The 22,003-nt window shown below is 48.3% G+C and overlaps 1 protein-coding gene across 1 annotated transcript; it reads right to left on the reverse strand.

Annotated features, from left to right (window-relative positions):
* Nucleotides 1–458: 458 nt before the first annotated feature.
* Nucleotides 459–7,249, reverse strand: WNT8B (Wnt family member 8B). The gene is made up of 6 exons (XM_085324802.1): nt 7,122–7,249; nt 6,476–6,509; nt 4,950–5,118; nt 3,442–3,600; nt 1,441–1,583; nt 459–1,016 (listed from the first exon to the last, which is right to left on the reverse strand). The coding sequence occupies exons 1-6, from the start codon at nt 7,247–7,249 to the stop codon at nt 459–461; spliced, it is 1,191 nt and encodes a 396-aa protein (XP_085180928.1).
* Nucleotides 7,250–22,003: the final 14,754 nt, after the last annotated feature.

A 22,003-nucleotide genomic window follows, 5' to 3' on the forward strand; every position in this document is an offset into this window, starting at 1 on the left:
AATCAGGTGGTGTCATCTGAACTTAGTCATGCCTTCCTGAGCGTTGATCTTGCTTGCTCAAAAGCCCAGAGCAGGTGCTTGCTTGGGGAAGCAGACAAGCTTGAGAGAATACAGGCCAAAATGATGGGCTGTATTTTCTGCCATAAAACCAGAGTCACCAAACAGTGAGTCCAGGTTGAAGGGACCAAATATTACTTTGCTTTGTCAACACCTTACGGTCTTTCCAGAAGTTATCAGCCACTACACTGGTGGAAGATGCCCTGTGTGGACATGGCCCTGGGACTCATGCCAGTAATTTTCCATTATCCAAGCCCTAGTGAGATGGTGTTGGCTGAAGAGGCCTTGTTTAGAAGTGGGACAAAACTAAGCCAAAAGGAAATGGTGCCGGGGGCTGCAGGGGAGACAGAAAGGGAAGGGAAAAGGATGGGCAAACAGGACCATGAAGGAGCAGGGGACAGTTAGAGCTTCTTCTTGAGCTTGCGGCTGGCTCCACCACCCCCACTCCGCTCCCGCTTCTCCTTGCGGACACAGAAGTACTTAGTGACCCTTTTGCGGCACTGCTCACACCGCACGGCGCAGCACCAGTGGAACTTGCAGTTGCAGCTGGACACCATCTCAGCCCGCCTTTCCTCTACTGCCAGCCCGCAGTCCCCACACAAGCGCCGGCAGCTCCGCTTCTCCCACTTGCTGAGAGCCTTGCCTCGCTTCAGGCACTCCCTGCCCTCTGTTCCCAGCAGCCCCAGTGTCTTATTCTCCAGGCAGTAGTCAGGAGAATCTTCCAAGTGGACCAGCTCCTTCTTGGAGATGGAGCTGAAGGTTTCAGCAATGGCCCCCCGGCTGGCAGCGCTGTTCCCTGCCCCCTGCAGCAAGTCCACCTTCAAGGCCTTGTGGTACCTCTCCTTGAGGTAGGTGCCCACCTCCCGAAACTCAGGCAGCTGCAGCCAGCAGGTCTGGGTGGTGCAGCTCCCAGACACACCGTGGCATTTGCATGTCCGCTTCATGGTCCCTTTCACGGCCTGCAGGATGAGGAGAGAAAAGGATCTTTGGAAGAAGCCCAGAGGACTTGATGGGGTCATTTCTATACTACAACCCAAAGATAAGTTTGGCTCCAGGCCTGTGGAGGGATTTCCTATGGACAACAGCAGTGCCAAGGGACAGTTGTTTTAAAGCTCACAGTTTTGCTTCTCCAAGGTATGACACTATGTACATTAGGAGGGAGAGGGCATCAGACAGGAGTTAACACTGTAATCATGGAGAATTGGCTACATTAGAACAAACAACATGGATCATGTTTGTACTTTGAAGATGCCTCCCTTTCTCCTCAGCAAGGTAATCGTTTCTTCTGAGCACATGCTTTTAGCCACAGAAAGAAGCACAATTCTGCAGTGAATAGCCAGAGCAAAGCTGGTGCCCAGATGTGGAAGTAGAGATGGGGCTCACCTTTCTACCAGCCTCGTTGTTATGCAGGTTCATAGCAGCTCTGGCATCTTGTCCAGTCTCCAGAGCATCCACAAACTGCTTGGAAATGGCTTCCCCAAAGCCCACGTTATCGCTGCAGCCTCCCCACAGCCAGCCTTGTCCCCCTAGGGAAAGAGACGAGGTGAGCACTTTCAGGAAATTCCTCCCTTTCCTGACTTGTGGCTCCAAGGATGAGAAAGGGTCCTAGAAATGATGGATGGAATGGAGTTGTGGGAGAAAACCCAGCTTTTGCCTAGTATACTCCCAGATCCTCTCGTTCTCTGGTTCATGCCATTTCTACAAAGATTTGGACATGAAGTGGTTCATGCAGGCAATGGGAGGGGATGTCCTGTGTTACTAGCCCAGGGACTTCTGTACTTTCTCTAGAGCAGGATTCAGAAGCTATTAATTACCATGCATTAACAGGTTTGTACAGGTGAGGTAGTAGGTCTTTTATCCCCCTTCCCTCAAAGGCACCCCCTGTGACTTTAACTGGTTCAGTTTGACTTCTAGAGAGAGCATCTTTCTTGTCCAGCACAGGTTGCCAACATGGATTAGTTAACTGGTTTACACATCCTGTCAGAGTGGACAGATTCCCCTTTTCTAGGAAACAAACCAACTCTGGTACATGTGTACCTAGGAGATCTTCTTTCTGGTATACCCAGGATCCCAGGCTGATGTTGGGTATCTCAAATGGATCTATTTTTCTAATTATCATAAAGGGACAAAGGAGTCAGCACAGAACTGAGAAACTCCATAACAAGATATGGAAGTTACTTTTTGTAACTTGAGCTTGATAATTTAGCTCAGCTGACATGAAACATGGTACGTGGTTTGTTTCTTTTCCTCCTAGAGAAAAGCTGGACTGACAAGCCCAGCTATGACAACTCTGAGTCAGCACAGCGGCATTTAGAGCTGAATCATACTGTTTTGGACAAACTCATATTTTCTGTTGCCTTTCAAGGGTTTAAATTGACAATGAAAATTTTCATGAAAAATATATGTTTTTTTTGGGGGGGGGAAAGAGGTGTGGCATGACTAACTCAGTTTTCCAGAGAAGTTAAAATTCAGTGAATCATTGCCCAAAAGTCCTGCTTTCTTAGAGTTGGGCCATTCCAGATATCAGGTACCTGAGAAGCACTGGTTGTTTTTAAGATTATTAGCCAATAAAACAAATTACTAAATACTGGGCGCTTCTGTTGAATTTGTCTTAAACCGACTAGCACTGTTGGGCAGTGAACGGCTCTTAAAGGACTTTGATAATTTGAAATGTGGCTTATTTCCATTCAAAACAGAACACAAACACTGTAATGTTTTCTGTGAGAGGTGAATGGAGACCTGGAGCTGTGAAGCCTGGAAGTCCTGGGGTCCCCCACAAAGGGAAGGTCCATAGCTGCAGGCTTGGGTACAGCTATGACAGTGATGGGGTGAAGGCTGTGCGCTGCCACAGTGATTCTCTTGACTGTGCGCACCAATACTGATGGGGCTTTGTAGATGCCACCCTACTTTTCCTCCTGTAATTCTAGTAATTTGGTTCCTAGGCTACCCTGGTACTGCAAACCCGAGAGCCCTAAGGTCCCTGATCTACACTTTTCTAACCTGATGTATCATTTAGATATACGGCACTATATCCACTCTTCTGCTTGTCTTATGCTTCCGTGCCCTCCAGTGGTTTAAACTGAGTTGTTCTTGATTTGAACCAGAGGAACTGCCACCCCCTTCCACTTTCCAGCTCATTTTATTTCTCTAACAGAAGGTAATAGAAAACATCAAGGGCCTCAACTGGTGTAATTTGGAGGTGGCTCCATTAACTTCCACAGAGCTACTTTGATTTAAGCGAGACAAAGCTCTGTTCTGGAAGTACCTGCAGGTGCTGGGACCAGGAGAAGGAGCTGTTTCTTCAAGCCTCCATGCGGGAGAGGAAAACAGCTTTCCCCAGAGTATGGAACACGAGAGTTGGACTGCAGCTTGCTTCCTCCTTACCAAGCTGTCCGTTGCGGGAGTCGTCACAGCCACAGTTGTCAAAATCCCCCAGGCTGCAGTTCCGGGTCAGCGTGTACATGACGCCCGCAGAGCTGATGGCATGGACAAAAGCAGTTTCTCGGTTGGCTGTCAAACAGGAATACAAGGAGAGGGGATGTGCTAAGGATTTCATGGTGAGTACAACGTTAGAAATGCTAAGTTAGAACGCCATGCAGGAGACTGAGTAGGAAGAGATTTGTGATGGGCAGGGCTTTGTGGGTTGGAGAGGAAGGCCTGTGTGTCATATTAGCCTGGTCTTGGCTTGACCTGCAGAGGGACAGAAGCTGCCAACTTTGATCCAGATTGACTTGTGCCATTTTCAAGAGCATAGATGAGTTTTGGCTGTCACCATGGGAGCTCCCCAACAGGGATGCAGCGCAGACCAGTATGCCTCCCATCTCTTGCTAATACACTTCAGAGAGGAAGTAGTTTTCTGCAAGGATCAGAGAGCTCATGCACTGCAGCCCATCTGAGCCTGTGTCCAGAGCTCAGGGTAATGTTTGTAATTGCCTGCTGGGATCTGTGTGGTGAATATCAGCTCGCTTTTCTGAGCCTTTGGCTTACATTAAATAATCAGCAAGGTCTGGATTTGAGCAGATAACCTAGACAGGAATAGTCCTAGGACCTGCTCCCTGTCTTAAGGGTGTCACCTCATGCTACAATTTCCTCCTCAGAGCCCCAGGCAATCTTTCTCAGGTTTTGAAACATGTCCCTCTTTGCCCAGAGGCCAAAGTCCAAAGTCCTGATGGTCCTTCATCTACTAGCACTCCCACCAAAGTCCTCAGGCCCTCCCCCATAACCAAGTCCTGCCTGTACATGACAGGTGTGAATACAGCAGCATACATGGGTCTAGAGGACTCTAGTCTACACTGAAGCATTTCCTGGCACCTGCAAATACATAAAGAAGGGGCTGGCTTGACAGTGATGGCACCTCCGTGCCTTGTGTTGCCATGGGTCACTGGTGCTGGATTTCTGGCCAAGGTAACTCTGACATCTCAGTCTCCAGGAAGCTGTGGGAAGACTTCCCTCCCTTTCCTGCCACTTGGCTAGAGCACAGCCACTGAAGAGCTCTTTGTTGCTCCCTTTAGCCAAATCTCTTTCCTTTTTCTCCCTCACCCCCATTGGCTTTCAGCCTCTCCAAGACAACCTTTCCACAGGCACTACTTGGATCCAGCATATCTGGCAGCTCTTGCAGCACTTTTCGTTGACACTCCTTCATGGGGCTGGCAGCCACTCAAGGAGCTGGCTGGGCCAGGCTTGGCTGCACCCTCCTGTCTCGCGCCAGCTGGAGCCCCAGCAAGTCCTGAGGTAACGCTGGCATTGCGAGGCCACCATGTCAGGAAGCTAGTTACCAGTTTGTGTCTGGGGAGAAGACCCTCCTGAGACAGAGACATGCTAGGTGGAGAAAGAGAAGGAAAAGAGGCACTTGTGAAGAGAGGAGGGACCCCCCCCAGGCGCTAACCTGCAGCAAAGGTAGTGGTATCCAATGCTTTCCTTACCACTGCGCAGCCCGCTGTGGCTGGAGAGCTGCAGTGCCCGCTCGGGGCAGTTCCAGCGGTCCCATGCGAACTGGAACTTGCACTCCTCGATGCCGCTCTGTGCCCCTGCTGCCACGCTGCTGGAGTAGATGAGATAGGCCTAGGAGCAGAGCAGGGGTCAGAAGGGGAGATGCCTCCTCAGGCAGCACCGTGTTAATGGTGGGGGAGAGGAGGTGCCTGACACACGGATGGGCACCGCTTCCGTACCCCTGGGACTAGCATTAGCCTGCAAGACTGGAGTTGTGATTCCATGGCCAGCAGGCAGAGACAGCACTGTGTGTAAGGGGTGGTGGTGCGGGAAATACCCCTAGGCTGCTCGCAGGCCATTGGAGGTCCATCAGGAGAGTCACTTAACAGCCTGATGCTCTGGTTTCCACCCCAGGCAGTGCAAAGTTGGTATAGTTTCAGCCACTTCCCACCGAGCTGTGAGGCTGACTTGGCTATAGTTTTCCTGCCCTGCCCTGCAAGGTGGATGTGCTGTGTGCTGAGATATGTGATGCTTCGGGGTTTAGATGGATGGAGAAGCACAGCGCACAAACCCCTGAGAGAGCACGGCCCCAGTACCTCTCACAGGAGAGGCTGTGCTTCAGCTGCAAAGGACTCTTACACCATCTTACAGTAACAACAAGACATGTAGTTCCCCCAGAGACTGATGGTTGCCAGCAGCAGCAGCAGGAAATACATTTTCTGCGGTGCTGGGTCAGAACCTGAGTCTCCCTGGAGGGAGAAGGGCAAGTGGAGGTGTTGGCTGTCAGCCACACTAGGGAAATCCTGGCTTTCCCTCAGAGATCAGGGAGCTCCAGGCCACAGGCCCCTCAGCCTGCCTCCCGCTCCCACAGCCTCAGGGAGGCAGGCTTTGCTTTGGGGCAAGATTGCTCCATCATGGTGTCATGAGTTTGGCAAGAGCTAGCCATGTCTGGAGGGGTTTCTGAGGAATAGCTGTGTTTTTTAAAGATGATTTTTTCAGGAGGGGTAAAAGTTTGGGATGAATTTTACAGCTGGTTCTGACTAGAAAACACACCCTCTGAAGGGGATCAAAAACACTGAAAAAGATCCTGACAAGTCCAGTTGTGCTCCTTGGGAAAGTATGTTTTGCAAAACCCACAGAAAGTGCTCCTCCACCTCAATGAGCATAGGTCCTGATGTAACCTGATCACTCGGAAGAAATAGATGACAGGTGAGATCCTCAGCTGGCATCAATAGACACATCTCCCAAATCTGACCCCAGCAGCTTAAAGAGCCCTTGGCCTGCCTTTGATTAAGGATGGCACAGCCCAAGGAGTAAGGAAATACTGATTATGCCAGTTTGTTTTTGGCTCTCCTCTGCATTGTCCTTGGAAAAGTGAGTGCTAGGAGAGAGCTGGCCAAGGCTGGAGGAAGAGGAGAGGGAAATGCTGAGCCTCCTCCTCTCCTGATTTAGTGGAGCTGGGGATGGGCATCAAAAGGATTTCTCTTACCTTGGGGCCTGTCATCAGGAAATTATTCACTGACCTGGAAGAGAGAGACACAGTGTGAGTGTAGAGGGGGTGATGGTAGAGGGCCTGGGGAATGCCTGGCATCCCAGGGCTCTCCTCTCACTGCCTGGCTCCAGGCATCTTTGGCCTCACCTCCATCCCTCATAGAATCGGTAAGGTTAGAAGGGACCTCTGGAGATCATCTAGTCCACCCCCCTGCTCAAGCAGGGTCACCTAGAGCACCTTCTCCTCCCCCTGCCCACCCAGCCCTGGCAATCCCTCCTCTCAGTCTTAGCCTTCCTGGGTCTTTCCCACAGGATTAGCACCCTCTCCTTTATGCTGATCTCCCCTATCCCTCTCCACAGCTGCTCCAGCCCCTAGAGGGTGATATCCCACTTCTCTCTTCTCCCTTAGCCCAGTTGCCTGCTCACCTTCTTTCCTCCCCCAGCTGCAATACCCTTGCTTTCTCTCACTCCTCCTCACTGCTGCTTTTCACATCAGTTTCCCCATTTTTTTAGTGCTCTCCTGTTCTCACAGCCTTTCCCTTTTCCTTATCAAATGTCTGCTCAGCTCAGCCTAGCTCCATGGAAGCCTCTCTGGTGCCTCCCTGTGTGCCAGTGCTGCCAAGCCCAGCACCGTGGCAGCTCACCTCTCGGTAAGGGATCTTGCAGCAGGAGATTGCATTGCTGCTCCTTCACAGTGCCCATCCCCCATGGGATCCCCCAGATCCCAGCGTCCCTGATCTCCACTGGCACATAGTCTCTCTTTGATGGCCATTACAGCACTAGCCAAGCACCTCGCTGGGCATGTTTATCATCCTGATGCTGCTGAGCAGCCCAGTCATCCCCACTGTGCTGAGGGAGGAATGTGCAGATTTGTCCCGGTTGCTCAGGAAGCAAATCAGGCAGTGGAGCTGTGCTCCTGCACCTTGCACCCTCCGTCCCGCGCTGCACTCGGGCTCCCACAGCCGGCACTGCCTGGGTGCGCACAGGCGCTGCTGAGGTTGTGTTCCTCAGGAGTTCATCAATGAAATAAATAGTTCAGGATATTTTTATTCCTATCTTGAATCAAAATGAAAAGTAGCAATTCTGAAAAACTAAAATGGGGATGGTTTCAGCTGGCCTCAAAAAAAACCCTCAAAAGGGTTTCCTTTCTGTGATGTGGTATGTGGTATCTTTTGATGCTTAATAATAATTTGAAAAGTGCTAGTAAAAATTTTTCTGTTTTCTAAGTGAAATACGAAAATCAAGATGAACTGTTTCAAAAGTTGTCTACTTGTAAGTATTCCTGTGAAACACTGGATTTTGCCACTATTAATGGAAAACTGTTCCACTGAAAATGCTGGGGTCTGTTTTAATTGATTTTAAGTCTTGGGGTCCAGAAACCTTCAGCTCTGGGAGTCACATGATTCTCTCATCTTTCTTCTTTGGATCGGCAGTTCCTGGTCTTCGTACAGAAGGGAAAAATCTTCAAAACGTGGGCCCTATCCCTAAGGATGTTGGAAGGCAAATAAAAGGAACGCTAATATTTATTTTCAAATTACAGAAGTTTAAAGTCAATTTCACAGCTTTCTGGCTCCTCTTTTTTGCTTGCCGTGGTGCAACAAGGTCATTAATCCATTCCTCTCACGCCCAGCTGGGAGGGGAGGAAAAGGCAAAGTAGCTCACTTGGCTCCTTGCTCCCACCTGACTCTTCTGTGCTGAAAGCCCTGGCCATCACTGCTGGTATGGGGCATTCTGTGCAGCTCTCATCAGGGTGCTGTGGACCAAACTTCAGCCTTAGTGATGGGAGGCTCTGTCCTTTCCTCAGCCAGCAGCTGCCTGCTGAAGATGAGCTATCTTCAAGGGGTGCTAACCTATCTTCAAGGGGCTCCCCCTGAATTTCCTGTTTTTTTTTTTTTTTTTTTTTTTTTTTTTTGCGGGGGGAAGGTGGAAGGTTGGACCCATCTGTGAGGCATCGGGACAGAACTGGAGCTCTCAGCTGTTTGCAAATGATCCCCAGACATGGCTCCTCAGACAGATTATCCCCTGCTCAAGCCCTGTGCTGGTCAGGCAGCAGACAGGGCTCTTGTGGGTGTGCATGGCTCCTAGGTTTTAACAGGTTTCCCCCCAGCAGAAAAGAGGGAGAGGAGGCAGCTGTGTCACATTCCACACTTTCGTGCTTAACAGAATGAAAGGACTGAAGTAATGCTTTGCTGGTGGGCAGGGTTCCTGCCTCACTCCTCCCAGGGTGCTCTTCTAGACTTGTCACTGAAACTGCACGTTAGCACATGCCATGTGCGCTGTTGTCTCCTAGTGGAGGATGCCTCTCCTTCCCCTTCTAGCTAGCCCTCGCAGAGCCCTCTGCACTCAGTCCCTTCAGTGGGGCTGCATACCCGACTTCAGCACTGGGCTACTCGGGAGTGTGGTGAAGCTTGAAGCCTTGGTTTCTGCTTCTCTGTCTCTGTTACACTGCTGGCTGGGATCCACTCCGTTCCCTGAAAATCCTAGCAGTAGAGTTGGGGAGAGAGGGGTCAGCAATGGCAGGAGAGGACTGCAGTTTCAGTTCAGTTCCCTCTCATTGCCCTCACATTGGCATTTGAAGCCCAAGGGCTGTGGGACTTCCTATGTCTGCCTGCAGGCTCAAGCTTGTGAGAGCTGGAGATTCCCCTCTCTAGACTGCTCTTCCTGCTCCCCAAAGTGCCATGGCCACCAGGCTTCGCAGCAAAAGAGCGAAGGGCAGCTGATGCCTCAGCCACAAAGGCAGCTGCCCAGGCCAGTGCAGTCCAGGCGCACGTGCCCCTTCCCTTGCTCTGTTACAGCCACGCATAGCCTGGGCTGGGAGAGACCATCCTGTAAGGTGACTGCTGCACACCATCTCATTCCCAATGGCACCAGCAAGCCCTGCAGGCATTCCCTGTCCTAGGGGACTAATGCCCCTTTCCTAGCACATAGGCCACTCAAGAGCTACGTGTGCCGGCCGTTTCGATGAGGAACGAGAGAAGCTCTAGCAAGAAGCTAGGCAGAGACCCCTGGCCCCAGTGCCTGGCAATGCTGCTCTTGTGGGGCTCAGGTGCTGCACATGGCTGTGTGGCCTGGGGTTTTTCTGCACACAGATAAAAGGCAGATCAGGGACGGACACTGGCTGGGGGTGGGCGAGGAAGGAAGGTTTGGATATGGGTCCTGTAGGGATACTCTGCAGCATTTTCAGCTGAGAGCTGGCTGTCCAGCTGGTCAGTGAACCTCCTCCCGGAGAGATGGGAAGGCAAGTGAAGGAGCTTTGGATATTTTTCATCTCTGTGTTTTCAAGTAGGGTTTTTTGGTGCCACAGGTATTGCCGTTAAGACAAAGGCACTGTCCTGTTGTGATACAAATCCAAAATGGAGAGAGATACCTGGCACACAAGAGATTCAGTGAGGGTGTGTCCCTGCCCTGGAAAACTGCTCTGGAGGTCAGTGAGCCCAATTCACCTTAGCTAGAATTGCCCTCATGGAGGTCCTCTCAGATACGCTGCAAGAAGGAGATCTAGGTACTGTAGCTTGAGCAAAATCATAGGAAATCTGATCTTTGTTATTCAGTGAAAGTATCGTCCCTTGTTCAGAACTAGTTGAGAGTTTAAAAATAGTTGAGAGACCTAGTTTTCAAAGTTTCTCTTTGGAAAGGCCTTTGTTTTGTTTTGTTTCGTTTGTTTGTTTGTTTGGTGGAAATGTACCCACAGTGAAGGTTGCATTGGGAAAGATTCCTCTGGGTGAAAACAGGAGGAAGATGGCTGTGGCCAGGGCATGGTGGGAGGATAGGCAATCCTTATCCTTTTGTTCCAGGCCAGGGATTCAAACACAGCTGTTCTTCAACCCCTACGGGCGCTTTTCCACTAAGTTGATGGCTGTTTTGCAGTGGAATTTTCCTTTGGGAGCTGCTTCTGCATTGTACAACTAATTAAATATTTCCTGGGACTCAGAGAGATGGGATCCGTCGCCTGGTGATTAGAGCATCGGGTGACCTGACTCACACAGGGGCATGAACCTGGGTCTTTTCAGACTTTTCTCAGACTTTGTAAGCTCCATGGGTCCCCATCTTAATGCAACTGTGTAGTTGCATGAACAAGTCATTTTTCCTTCCTGTCTTCTGCCTTTTCCTCAAGCGCTTTGCTGCAGGAATAGCTCTAGCTTGCTCATCATGGTGTCAGTGTGAATCTGACCCCCCAGGGAGCAGCTGTGAGAAAATTCTGGTACAATGTCCTCACATAGGCAAGACTAAGAGAAAACAAGTCCTCTCTTGTCCTACTTTTGAGACCAATACGAGAGATACCTCCCATCTGCATTGCTTCCCACGTCCTTGGTAGGAAACGCTGAATTCACAGCACACTGGAAGTATCTGTTTCAAAGCCTTGCTGGCCTCACGTTGGGTTAGAAACACCTGAGCAGTTGCAAGGGTGGCTTTTGGAGGAGGACAGTAATCCACAAGTTCAGGGTTCACAAAGAACCAGCCCATTAGCAGTTGTCAGTCGACATAACTGCACTGAAGCAGAGGGTCTGTTCCTCTCAGGATAAACCTCGAGGTTCACAAAAAAGCCAAGTCCAGGATATGCCAATTCACCATCTGCAGCTGAGCGAACAGTACAGTAGCAATTTCCCAGCAGGATATTCTAAACATTTTTATTAAGCTGGAAAGACAGAAGGCATTTGCCCTGGGCTCTCTGATCAGCAGGTAAGCTGCAAAGCGGGTTCGTAGGAGTTAGGCATGTAAAGGAGTCATTTAGACTCATATGCTTAACTCCCTATGTTTAACTCTTGCAGCTGCAAGTGTACTGAGGAAAAGGTGGGACAGCGGCTATCATGACACTACGCACTGCAGGGCAGTTGTATGGCTGGGCAGTAGCTGGAATTTCTGTTGTTTAAACAAAAGGTAATAATGGAAGCAAATTCTCTGTGCTTTGTCTTTGCCCATACCATATAGCTAAGAAAAACACATCTCTATTCTGGATATATTCTCCAGTGGTGGCAGAGAGCGATTTTGCCACTTATGCCACAAACATAATGCATTATAGACAACAGCAGTAGCGTCATCTCTGTGTTATAAATGGGAATCTCATGGGAATTTCATGAAAACGAATCTCTCTTCATTTTTGCCTCTGTAGTGTGTTTCTTTACTACATATCCATGACACTGTACACCAGCAGCTGGTGTAAAGCAGCCCTATTCCAGCAATTTCAGTGTTGCTACATTGATTTAAAACATGAAAGGAAGCTCTTGGTATGATATTTCTGCTTCAGCAGAGCTTGTGGGGATTCCAGCTAACTGATGTGCTTTTATTCCCCCTTTAAATTCCAGGAAAGTGTTATGTGGGCTAAAAGAGAAGTACAGATAGACCTTGCAGGTAGCGAGAGAAGGGTCCCACTGAGAGTTTCGGTCCGTTCTACAGCCCAAGCAGGAGCTGGCGCAGGGTGTGAGTCTTCACTAACTGCAGCTCAACTCCGCTCACCCAGGGGAAAAACAAATCTAGGGCAAGCGACGTTTCATTGCACCCTCTCCTACAGAATTATATCAAAGCTAATGAATGCTACTGCAGGAGTTATTTAATATTGCTCTGTTGGAAACAACAGCAAATTACCTGCCAAGCAGCCATCCCATTATATTTTATACATACGAAACACGAATAAGCTTTTGGCAATTTCAGCTCAGTTACAGTTTTACCAATAACTGCACTGCCCACTCCCCTCCTCAGTTATGTTAAATGAGCACCAATCTTCATCACTGAGAATATACCCAGAGTCTTAGTCAAGTGTCCCGTTAAAATATTGGTTTGATACTCGATCATCCACTAACAAACTAGTGAACTGCTGATCCAGCTCTCTCTTTTCAGAAAATTATATGATTGCATTTTGATCTTTACTGTCATTATTGTAAATACAGAAAATGGATCCAATTTCACTTTGGATCTGAATCTTGATCTTTAGTTACCCCCTCCCAAATTATTAGAAAAATAGGGACACTGGAAATTAGACGCAACCTCATAGCTGAAGAGTAAAAAAACAATCAGAGGCAAAGTAGAGACTGTTGCATTATTCCCACAAGACAGGAGATTAGGAGGCAATTTGCTAACATTTGGGCCTTTACCTTTTCTTTCTTCTTCTCTTTTTTTCTATTTTGTTAAATATACTTGTTTTTTTCTTCCTAAATGCAACCCTGACATTTTCCTTGTCTAGAAACATGCTGGCCATCCAACCTAGCCAATACAGTAGAATCACCAGAGGTTTCTAATAAACATTCAGAGGAAGGAAGTGACCACCTATATAAAAAATATTAGATATTGACCTAAATTTCCATCCCTCCCCCCAAATTCATGTGATCAGATCACAGGAAAAAAATTGTGTTGCGTTTCAAACTATTGGATCAGATAAAGAACAATAAGAATTGCAAGCAGGATTTTTGCACAATTTCCATGAACCTTACTTTTTTTTCTCTTCAAGAATTAAGGAAGAGGGTCTATAACAGGATAATTGAGAACAAAAATTTTGCAGTATTTCCTGAAATTTCTTTCTCTTAGAAAATCATGACCTATTAGCAAGACGTCTAGAGAAGAAGGACTGTCTTGAGCTATAAACTTTTCCCTTAAAAACTTCCAAAAGGTACATAGAGTACTTAGACATTCAACTTTGTTTGAAAATGTCTGAGATTTGTGTATTTCACTACACTTTGTGCTTCTGAAAATGCCACATATTACATATTCTCCTTGTTCAAGATGGGGAATTTATTTCGAGTTTGCTATTCTAAATATTCAGAGACATACAAACAGCAGCGTATTTTTTTAAGGAAGGGAGGAGAAAACATAGATTTCATTCCCAGCCTAACAGGAGTGAATTATCATTTAGTCTTGAGTTTCTCTTTCTGTAATTTTGGCTTCTCCATCCATGGTAATAACTCTATAGAGATCTGCTATGGGGTAGGCAGGGGATTTTAAAACCGAATGGGAAAAGACTTTCCTTGCTGTTAGAAATAAGGCTGTAACCCACTGCACAGATTCCCCAGGGCATCACAGAAAGTGAATGAAGACTGGGTACTCAGTAGAAATTGCATATGAAAAAATACTTGCAGAGCCAGGCCACTTGAGTCCACCTCCATATGAGAATGGGACAGGTATACACCAGAAAGGAACAATACTAGCTTTGGTGCAAGTGTAATCTTTTTCTGTCTGCCTTGTAAAATGGTTCTGGAAATCAAAGTAAAACCACCCTGAGGACAGAGCAATAGGCCCACTGGAAATGACTGCTGGTTTATACTGGGGGACTGGTCTCACAGGGTCCAGGTGGTGGGGAACCATTTGAAAAGGGAGCCAAACCAAAATTTCCTTCTCCCAGGAGATCCAAATACCTGTATTTCAGACATACATAATGCCGTCCCTGTGCCTGCCATGGACTCCAGGTTTCAGTCCGTTCTTACAGAGTGGCGCTTCTGTGCATTCAAGTTATCCCTGCTGTCTCTGAGCTCTTAATCAGTGACTGTCTTCTTTGGGCAAAAAGAGAGAAGCCTCATCTGATTAAGACAAGATAAGCAGACTGTGAGCCTTTGGAAAAAATAATAAAAATCCCTGGCTTTCCAGTTGGGTTATCTTCCCAATTGGAAATGAGGGGCTAGATCTTCACGTCTGCTCTCAGGGAATCTACTCTAATTTACTTTAGATCAGGATTTGGTCCATAAAATTACTACGAAAAGGTGAGGGAGAAAAAGGGGGCTTTTTCTGCTTAGATCAAACCTCTCTAACACTGAGCATGTTTCAACTTAGTTAAATATCTGATCCCGTTAAAGGCCAGAACTCAGCTAAGTGGGAAAGAGGGGACATTTAGGCAGGTGAAGAGGGATAATATCCTTACGGTCTCTGGGAAGAGCACCTGCCTGTGACACAGACTGAGGTGCTCCCAATACTCACCAGGCACAGCAGGATTGGAAGAAGGGAGTGAGGAAGAAGATGCCCAGATAAGGGTCCATGTGAAACACAAAATCCAAATAAAAAGGGAGAAAGGAAATCCTAGAAAAAACTTAGGTACCACCACCAGGGAAAAGAAAAGAAAGAAATAATAATAAAAAAAAGAAACGCAACAAAATTAGGGAAGGGATAGAGTTACTTTCCACCCGGCGCTCCTGGTGTGATGAAGAGGCATATGCCCTCTGAATCCCAATTTCTGTGAAGGGTAACCAATCCTAAAGTAAGAGCTAAAGGGGGTTGGTGAAATGGAGCCGCAGAACTTCCTAAGAAGAGATTATCTACTTAATTAAAGATTTTTTTTTTCCCCTAAGTCCTTCAGCCAATCAGGACTCAAGTGCCAGAGAGAGATTGAGCTGATGAAAAGAACACCCCAGGTTCCTTGAAGACAAATGCACCACGAAAGGGATAAGAGGGAGGGAAAAGGGGGGGGGAAGGAGAGAGTGAGAGAGAGAGGGAGAAAGAAAGAGACAGCAAATCCCTTAAAGTAATCACTAGATTCAATCTCCACCAGAAATGCCTTCCTCTCCATCCCCCAAGGGCGACTCGAAGGGCTGCCTTCTGCGAGCTCCTTCTCTCCTGCCTCTGGGACGTCGCTGATAGCCGGGGCCGGGGTGCACCAGGTGCTGCGAGATGGGGCTCAGGGCCAGGCCGCCCGTCCTGGTCTCTCGGCAGCTATGGAGCGTGCTGGAAAATGATTCACTGACGTTGGGTCTGCCTGAGTCTCCCTTAGGGATTTAGGAGGAATCGGGGCCAGATCCAGTAGATCCACCCTCGGCATGGCGACCCGCACTTTCTTCCCAGCTCCTGTCTGCAATACACCATCCTCACCTTGCAAGAAAGTCCTCTGACTACCTCCTTGCTTTGCCCCTTGGTTTTTGCAATCAGGGTTTCCCACAACGTGCACAAGAGGGGATCTTTGGGTTGGAAAAGCTAGTGGTGAGGGATTTTCCCAGATCAAGAGCTGCTGGAGCTGCGTGGAAATGCTCCCAGCCTCTCCCTCCCGGCTGTGTGGGACATGCCACAGTTACTGCTACGCCACACACTGCAGCCACTCTGAGTGTCCCATGGTTGGTAGCATCTGGCCTCGCTTCCCTGTCCCTGTTCCCTGTGCCAGCCCAGGGGCACGTCCCCAGGCCCACAGGGGTATAACGGAGGCCGGCGTCCAGGCTGCTGAGGCGAGCGGCAGGACGCAAACGCCCGCTGCCTCACGTTCCTGTCCCTTCCCACCGCTGTGCCGTGATGTTGCCAGCAGATCTGCTGCCAGAGCCCAGGCCCTTTTCGTATTCACGCGCTGAGCTGTATTTTTCCTCCGTGCTGCCCTCCGCGGTGTGAGCTGCATCTTCTCAGCCCTCCACGGCTGCAGAGTGGATTTTTATGCTGTTGATGGTGGTTGGCTCAAAACTGGGCTGAGATCGGTCAAACTCATTTCATCTGCACTGCAGCAGACAGAAGGGCTGTGCCGCCCTGCGGCGGGATTTAAACCGGAGCTGAATATTAAGCAAGGCTGGTGGGAGCTGCGTTGTGCCAGGTGCCGGGTCAGGTGGCCAAAATGTTTCTCCTGGGCCGTGTGATCTCAGAGAGGGACGCAAGCCCTGACCTTGGTCACAGCGTGACCATCACGCAGCCTCCTCTGCCTTCAGTGTGGGGCTGCCGCAAAAAGCAGAGAGGGGGTGGAGGGGCACTTCAGGGAGTGAGCGTGGGGGATAACCGCTTGCCTTCCAAAATGAGGAAAACCTCAACCTGGCTGTTGGCACCATCCTTGTGTCCCGCAGAGGTTTGCTTTCGGCCGGACTTTGGACCGAGCCATGCGGAGACCGTCTCTGTCCCGGGTCAGGGAGCCCCGGCTGGGCGCACGCAGGGTGCAGCACGCAGGAATTGGTACCTTTGCCCCCAGCGCTGCCAAGCCCGCTGGAGAGCCCCCTCTCACAAGGGGATTTGCTTAGCTGTTCGCAAACACCGGGGTGAGAAGAAAACGCAGCCACTGGCAATATGTGCCAGGGCCAGTTGTAGCTTCTGCCTGCATCATGTTCTGGAAAGCTGATTGTATTTGGCAGTAATTAAAGCCCCAGCTCCTGGAGTCCTGTGCACTTAAAAAACCAGGGTGTTACATGCACCGAGAAAAAGCTTGAAATGTATCTAATGGAGGTTAAAACCCAGAAACTGAAAGGCAAAGGAAAAAAACCCAATTATCATTTTAATACTATGCTATTTAGCACAATCAAATAGTTTTAGTGGCCTAACTCACGCCTCCAAGGTACTCAGCTGGCAGTGTCGAGAGAGCCCTCCCCTGCCAGCAGCCATCGTCTCGGATCCCCGTGCAGGGTGAAGTGGCCAAGGGGGAACATAGGACAGAGAAGACACGATGGCCATGCTGCCCTGGGGCTCGCTGGAAGGTGGAATGGGGGGCATGGAGATGCTTTGGGGCTCCCAAGTATCTGTGCCCTGGGTGGGCTGGAGAACAGGCCCCTGAGGAAGGTGCTGGCGCTGCTGGAGGAGATGCTGGAGAAGGTAAGCAGAGCCCTGGGCAGGGTCCTGGTGTCCTGAGTCCTTGGGTCTCCCCATGTCCTCCTCTGATGGGGCTGGTGCTGCTCTGCCCAAGGAGTAAGCCCAGGATGGGCCACCAGTTTTTTTCCACATGCCCTCTGCATTTGGTAAATATTTTCAATGGCAGGCGGAAGATGATTTTTCAGTTGTTTCTTCTAAGTGTCCAAGTGTTTATTTCACTACTCTTGAACCAGAGTTTCTTGGTTCCTTGGGTCAAATGGCAATAGCATTTTGAAATCATGCAAAATTTCAGACAAGTCTTGACCAAGCGAAAACGAAGGACATATATTGGGTCCAGTGGGATAAGCTATTTTTATTTACTCTAAGCCAAATTACATTTGTGGAATGCAAAAATGAGGAAAACATAACTGTATGTAGATCCAAAACACAGATTGGGAATTTATTTTTTATTATTCCAGCTGTGACAAGTGGCAGTCAGGCCTTTCTCATAGCCCATAAAACACCAGCATCACCAGGGTTCTTCAGAGCCAGGAGCCTCCCCAGTCAATTGCTTATTTCAATTAAAGGCAATGGTAACTTTCCTGTAAACAAACATGCTCTTCAAGCCAATGAGGCTGGAGGCAAAGCCTGAGAAGGATCAGCCTCAAATATGTTTCAAAGCTCTTAATTACAGCTTTCAAGGACTATACAATAGAATCTATGAGGTCTGCGGTAAAGAAATAGGCTGCAAATTTGTTTTTTAATGTTCCCCAAATTTTTGTGCTACCAAGAAAAACTCTGTAAATTGTCTAAAATGGTTCCAGAAAGCATTAAATACATTTTATGGCTAGAGGGACTGGTATATTATCCCATCTGGTCTGCTGACCAATACAGTTCTCTACTGACCTTTGCATTGAGTTCTGTAATGTGTGTTTGATTATTCACACATCTTCCAGAAAGGCAGCCAGGGTCTGAGCACAACAGGAGATATAGAACATACCACTGTCTGTGGTAATTTGTTCCAGTTTGTTAAAAAAAAAGAAAAAAAGAAAAAGAAAAAAAGAAAAAAACAAACAGATACGTAGCTTTAATTTCAAAAATACAGGGAAGATCTGAACTTTACTTAAAGAGCTTGTAAAAGTAATCACAGAAAGTTTTAAAAATAAAGCCTCTATTGCTCTTGCTGCTTTCCATCCTGATATCACTTTGGCTAATGGATATGAAACATGGAGGTTGGGGTAAAAATTCTAAGTCTGGCCCATAGGGATCTCAGAAGTTTCTTTGCGTCAATGCAAAGTGCTCAAACAGACACGTTTTTAAAACAACACGATCATTAAAAAGGTCAAGAAGGGATTAAAAGTCTCTTCTTTCAAAAGATATGCAAAAGGTATCAGAATAAGAGGATCAAAATGAAAGGAAATTAATCACGTCTAGGGAGTGCAGAGAATTCGTCCATGAAAAGACACAGGAAGGGTTTGCTTATCAGAGCAGTTCCAGACTTTGGCTGACCTGACTGCAGCTTTGCCTTTTACACTAGCTAAATACAGCTTCAGTAGTACCTAATGCCTGTCAAAATATCCCCAAACGGACTCAAGAAAATGTAAGTGTTGCTTGCAATCTAACAGCAAATATACTGTAGTGCTCTTACAGTCATGTGGTCTCAGAAAAATAGCAAGACAAATGTTGCGGGAAATTTAATAGCTTTTATTAGACCAATTGATACAAAGTGGAAGAAATAAACATGTTTTTTGAGCATTCCAGCTCTGAAAAGGTGAAAAAGGTGCCAGTGTGCCCAGAAGCCTGTCTGCTTATTGGGTATTTTTTAGCTCTATCAACATGAGATGGTGCCACTGAAGACGATACTGACACACCTGAACACGCGAACAGCCGTGTGACCCCTTCCCTGTGAGCTTGCCACTGCAACCTTTACGCTCTCCAGCACTGCTCTCTGCGTAGGTGCCACACACTCAGCAGCCTGCCATGAGATCTGCTTGTGCAGCACCACTATTGAAGGCATCTCCAAACTTCAAATTCTCCTCATAGTTCAGGTAGGAACAGTTTAGGAGATATTTGTCTTTTGCAATAAACAGGCCGAGTAGGCTTGGACTGTGCAGGTGACCTCCAAGTCATCCTGCCTTCAGTAAGACTACGAAGTGTCTCAGGAAAAAGGAACACTTTCTAGATTCATTGCCTTTTTCTTTCCTTATTTTTTGTGAGGGGAATACCTTTGGAAAAACTGCCATTGTGACTGGCTCCATGCAGGCAAAGCAAAATGCCCACCACCAAACCTTCTCCCTGTCCCTCCCAGGAGGGCTCTGAACAGCCAGTGCCACCAGCAGAGGAGAGAAAGCAGAGAGCAAAAAGCTGCACATGTGCAATTTGGTTTCCAACCTATGGACAGAGCAAGACTTTGTCTCCTTGGGAAGGATCCTTGCTCGAGGATAGGGATCATGTCTCATCATCTGATTCCTGGGCAGCCAGTCAGTTCGTCCCTGCAGTTACAAGTGAGAGGAGATGAGCAGAGCCAGCCTGCTTGTAGGCAAGAGGAACCAGCCTGGATTCCTCCATTCAGTCATGGGTCATCTTGGAAACTCAGAGCAGGTGAAGTAAGAGGTGCTGGTCTATTTTGTAGGCAGGGATTTCACCTAGAGCCTGTCAAACAGCTGTTGGATGATGCTTGCTCCCTGGGATACTTCGCTTGGGCTAAGCTTGACCCTTTGGACTCTCTATTTCCACTGACACACTCTAACTAACAGCTTGTGATTGGACACAGTCATCATACATCTCAGAGTAAGTGGCTTCTACTAAATGTCTGGGAAAGGTGCGAGGGTCAGATTTTTAGGCTGTTTTTCATTTACTGGAAAAATCTTAGTGTGTGCACAAGAAACCAAGAAAACGAATTTACCTCAGAAGGGACAGGAACATTGCAGTGGCTGTAGAAGATCTGCTCAGGATTCAAAACATTCAGTCCCAAGGAAAAGTCCTCTTTAGCCACGCTAACTAGTGGTTGGCTGTGCCCAGGAGCAAGCGAGCTTAGGGCACTTCAAAACTTCAGCTCCCAGGAAGGTGTTTCCCCCTTCGTGGCTTGCTAAGCTCCTGCACATAAAGATTTGGGGAAAGGCAAAGGCAAAGGCAAAGGCAAAGGCAAAGGCAAAGGCAAAAGCAAAGCAAAGCAAAGCAAAAGCAAAGCAAAGCAAAGCAAAGCAAAGCAAAGCAAAGCAAAGCAAAGAAAAGCAAAGAAAAGCAAAGAAAAGAAAAGAAAAGAAAAGAAAAGAAAAGAAAAGAAAAGAAAAGAAAAGAAAAGAAAAGAAAAGAAAAGAAAAGAAAAGAAAAGAAAAGAAAAAAGAGGTGGAGGAGAAACACCATTCTGTGATGTCCAGACGGACTAATTTCTGGAGGGGAAAGGGATATGGGAATATGGGAAAGGGATATGGGTTTGAGAAGTGTCTGGAGCTCTGTGGGCCAGAAGCAGTGGTAGGTAAAGCAGGAAGATGGCTCAGTGGAGCCGTGTAAATAATTGCCAGCTTGGTCTTTGGTAGACCTGAGGAACCTGAGAAAATCTACGTGGGAGCTGATTAAACGGGTTTACTGTTAGACCAGAGAGTCACATTTTGTTTTGCTTTCAAGCTCTCTGTGCTCCCTTCAATATTGTTATTACCAGGAACATTTTTAAACAAAACCTCATTTCAAACTGAACAAAACCAAGCCCTCTCATGAAGAAAACTGCCTGGTGAAATGCTTTAATTTTTTTCAGCTGAAACTACCAGTGAGTTCTGCAGGAGCCGTGAACAGCCCCAGCTGACTTAGAACTGGATCTCCTTCGCCAGAGCAATTTTGCTTGGCTCTAGCGCGGAGCAAAGACCGACCGCTCTGGAGTCCCCTTCCTAACGCAGGCAGCGGGAGGTTTCGCTGGGGGCTGCATGCGATCCTGTGATCACTCTCGCCTCTGATCTGCCGCCTGTCTACCAACCACGCGTCGGCCGGGACAGCCCTGACTTCCCCGGCGATCGTCCCTCCGGGGACGCCTCTCGCCTCGCTGCAGCCGGCAGATGGTGCTCCCGGCTCGGCCCGCCGCCGGGCTCGGGCTCGCCGCCGCCTCTGAGAAGCGTCACCTGGTCGTGCGAGTCCAGGGAAACGCCACGCGCGACACTGACCACACGAGCTGCAGGGGATCTGGTCTCCTGAAAAACATCTTCCCTCCTCCTCCTCCCCCTTTCTCCAGACAAAAGCATCTTGACGCCTCAGCTTGAGTTAACTACAAAGATCGTCACTCAAGAGACCAGCTTCATAGCAATGCTGAGGAGCTGCTGCCTGCTGGGCCCTTACCTGGCGGGCCTGACACGAGCCCTCTGCCTCCGTGGTCCATCAGAGCCGCAGCACGACACGGTGCAGCCACCGCGTGTGTGCTGTGGCCTGCTTCTCTGCGGTACAGCTGCAGCAACGGCCAGTGAGTTTTCCACTGACTAGATCTGGCCTTAGCTTGGGAAGTACCAGGTGCTTAGAAACCCCAGACATGGAGATGGATGTAAAGTCATTAACTGTAAGCACAGAAGATCTGGAACTACACTCTTCCCCCGGTCATGTCCCCTAAAAAATCCTGGACCAAATCTGATGGTCAGAGACAAACAGGTTTGACTCAGGCCTTTGCCCTAAAATACTGGTAAAAATCATGCTCACATAAGGCCAGCAGAGTTCTTCCTCTCTTCCTACTGATGACTAATATTTCTAACCCTAGGCATTTACCCATAATGAGTCAAGCCTTCAGAATCATGGTGCTGGCTTGAAAATAATACACAGTGGGAGCTATTTGTGTCCAAACCTTTAAGGTACCCTTGGGGCTTGTTTCCTCTGGAACTGGCAGGCTGGGAACATGCTGTTCTGTGAAATGAAAGGCAAGCTGAGAGTCTGGGCTGCGGGGGATGGGGCTTTCCAAAGAACACCAAATGTCAAAAGGCTGTCAATAAAATCTTAGGAGGTAGCAAGGCTGCAAAGTAATTTAGGACCTCTCTGAGTTGTCCAGAACTTGCTGAGTGGGGAACCTGGCTAGTTGCATGAGAGATCTCATGCACTCAATGCTCATGCATTA

The sequence above is a fragment of the Rhea americana genome, unplaced genomic scaffold (assembly GCF_003343005.1).
Source record: "Rhea americana isolate MKP2758 unplaced genomic scaffold, rheAme1 scaffold_93, whole genome shotgun sequence".
In the NCBI taxonomy this organism is placed as follows: Eukaryota; Metazoa; Chordata; class Aves; order Rheiformes; family Rheidae; genus Rhea; species Rhea americana.

What these genes read in the sequence shown, in the direction of transcription:
- WNT8B (XM_085324802.1), bottom strand. Translation starts at nt 7,249, where the DNA reads ATGGCCATCAAAGAGAGACTATGTGCCAGTGGAGATCAGGGACGCTGG. An exon ending in TCCTGATGACAGGCCCCAAG is followed by an intron (nt 5,119 to 6,475) that starts GTAAGAGAAATC and finishes CTCTGCTCCTAG; the next exon opens with GCCTATCTCATCTACTCCAG. An exon ending in CTCCCGCAACGGACAGCTTG is followed by an intron (nt 1,584 to 3,441) that starts GTAAGGAGGAAG and finishes CTCTTTCCCTAG; the next exon opens with GGGGACAAGGCTGGCTGTGG.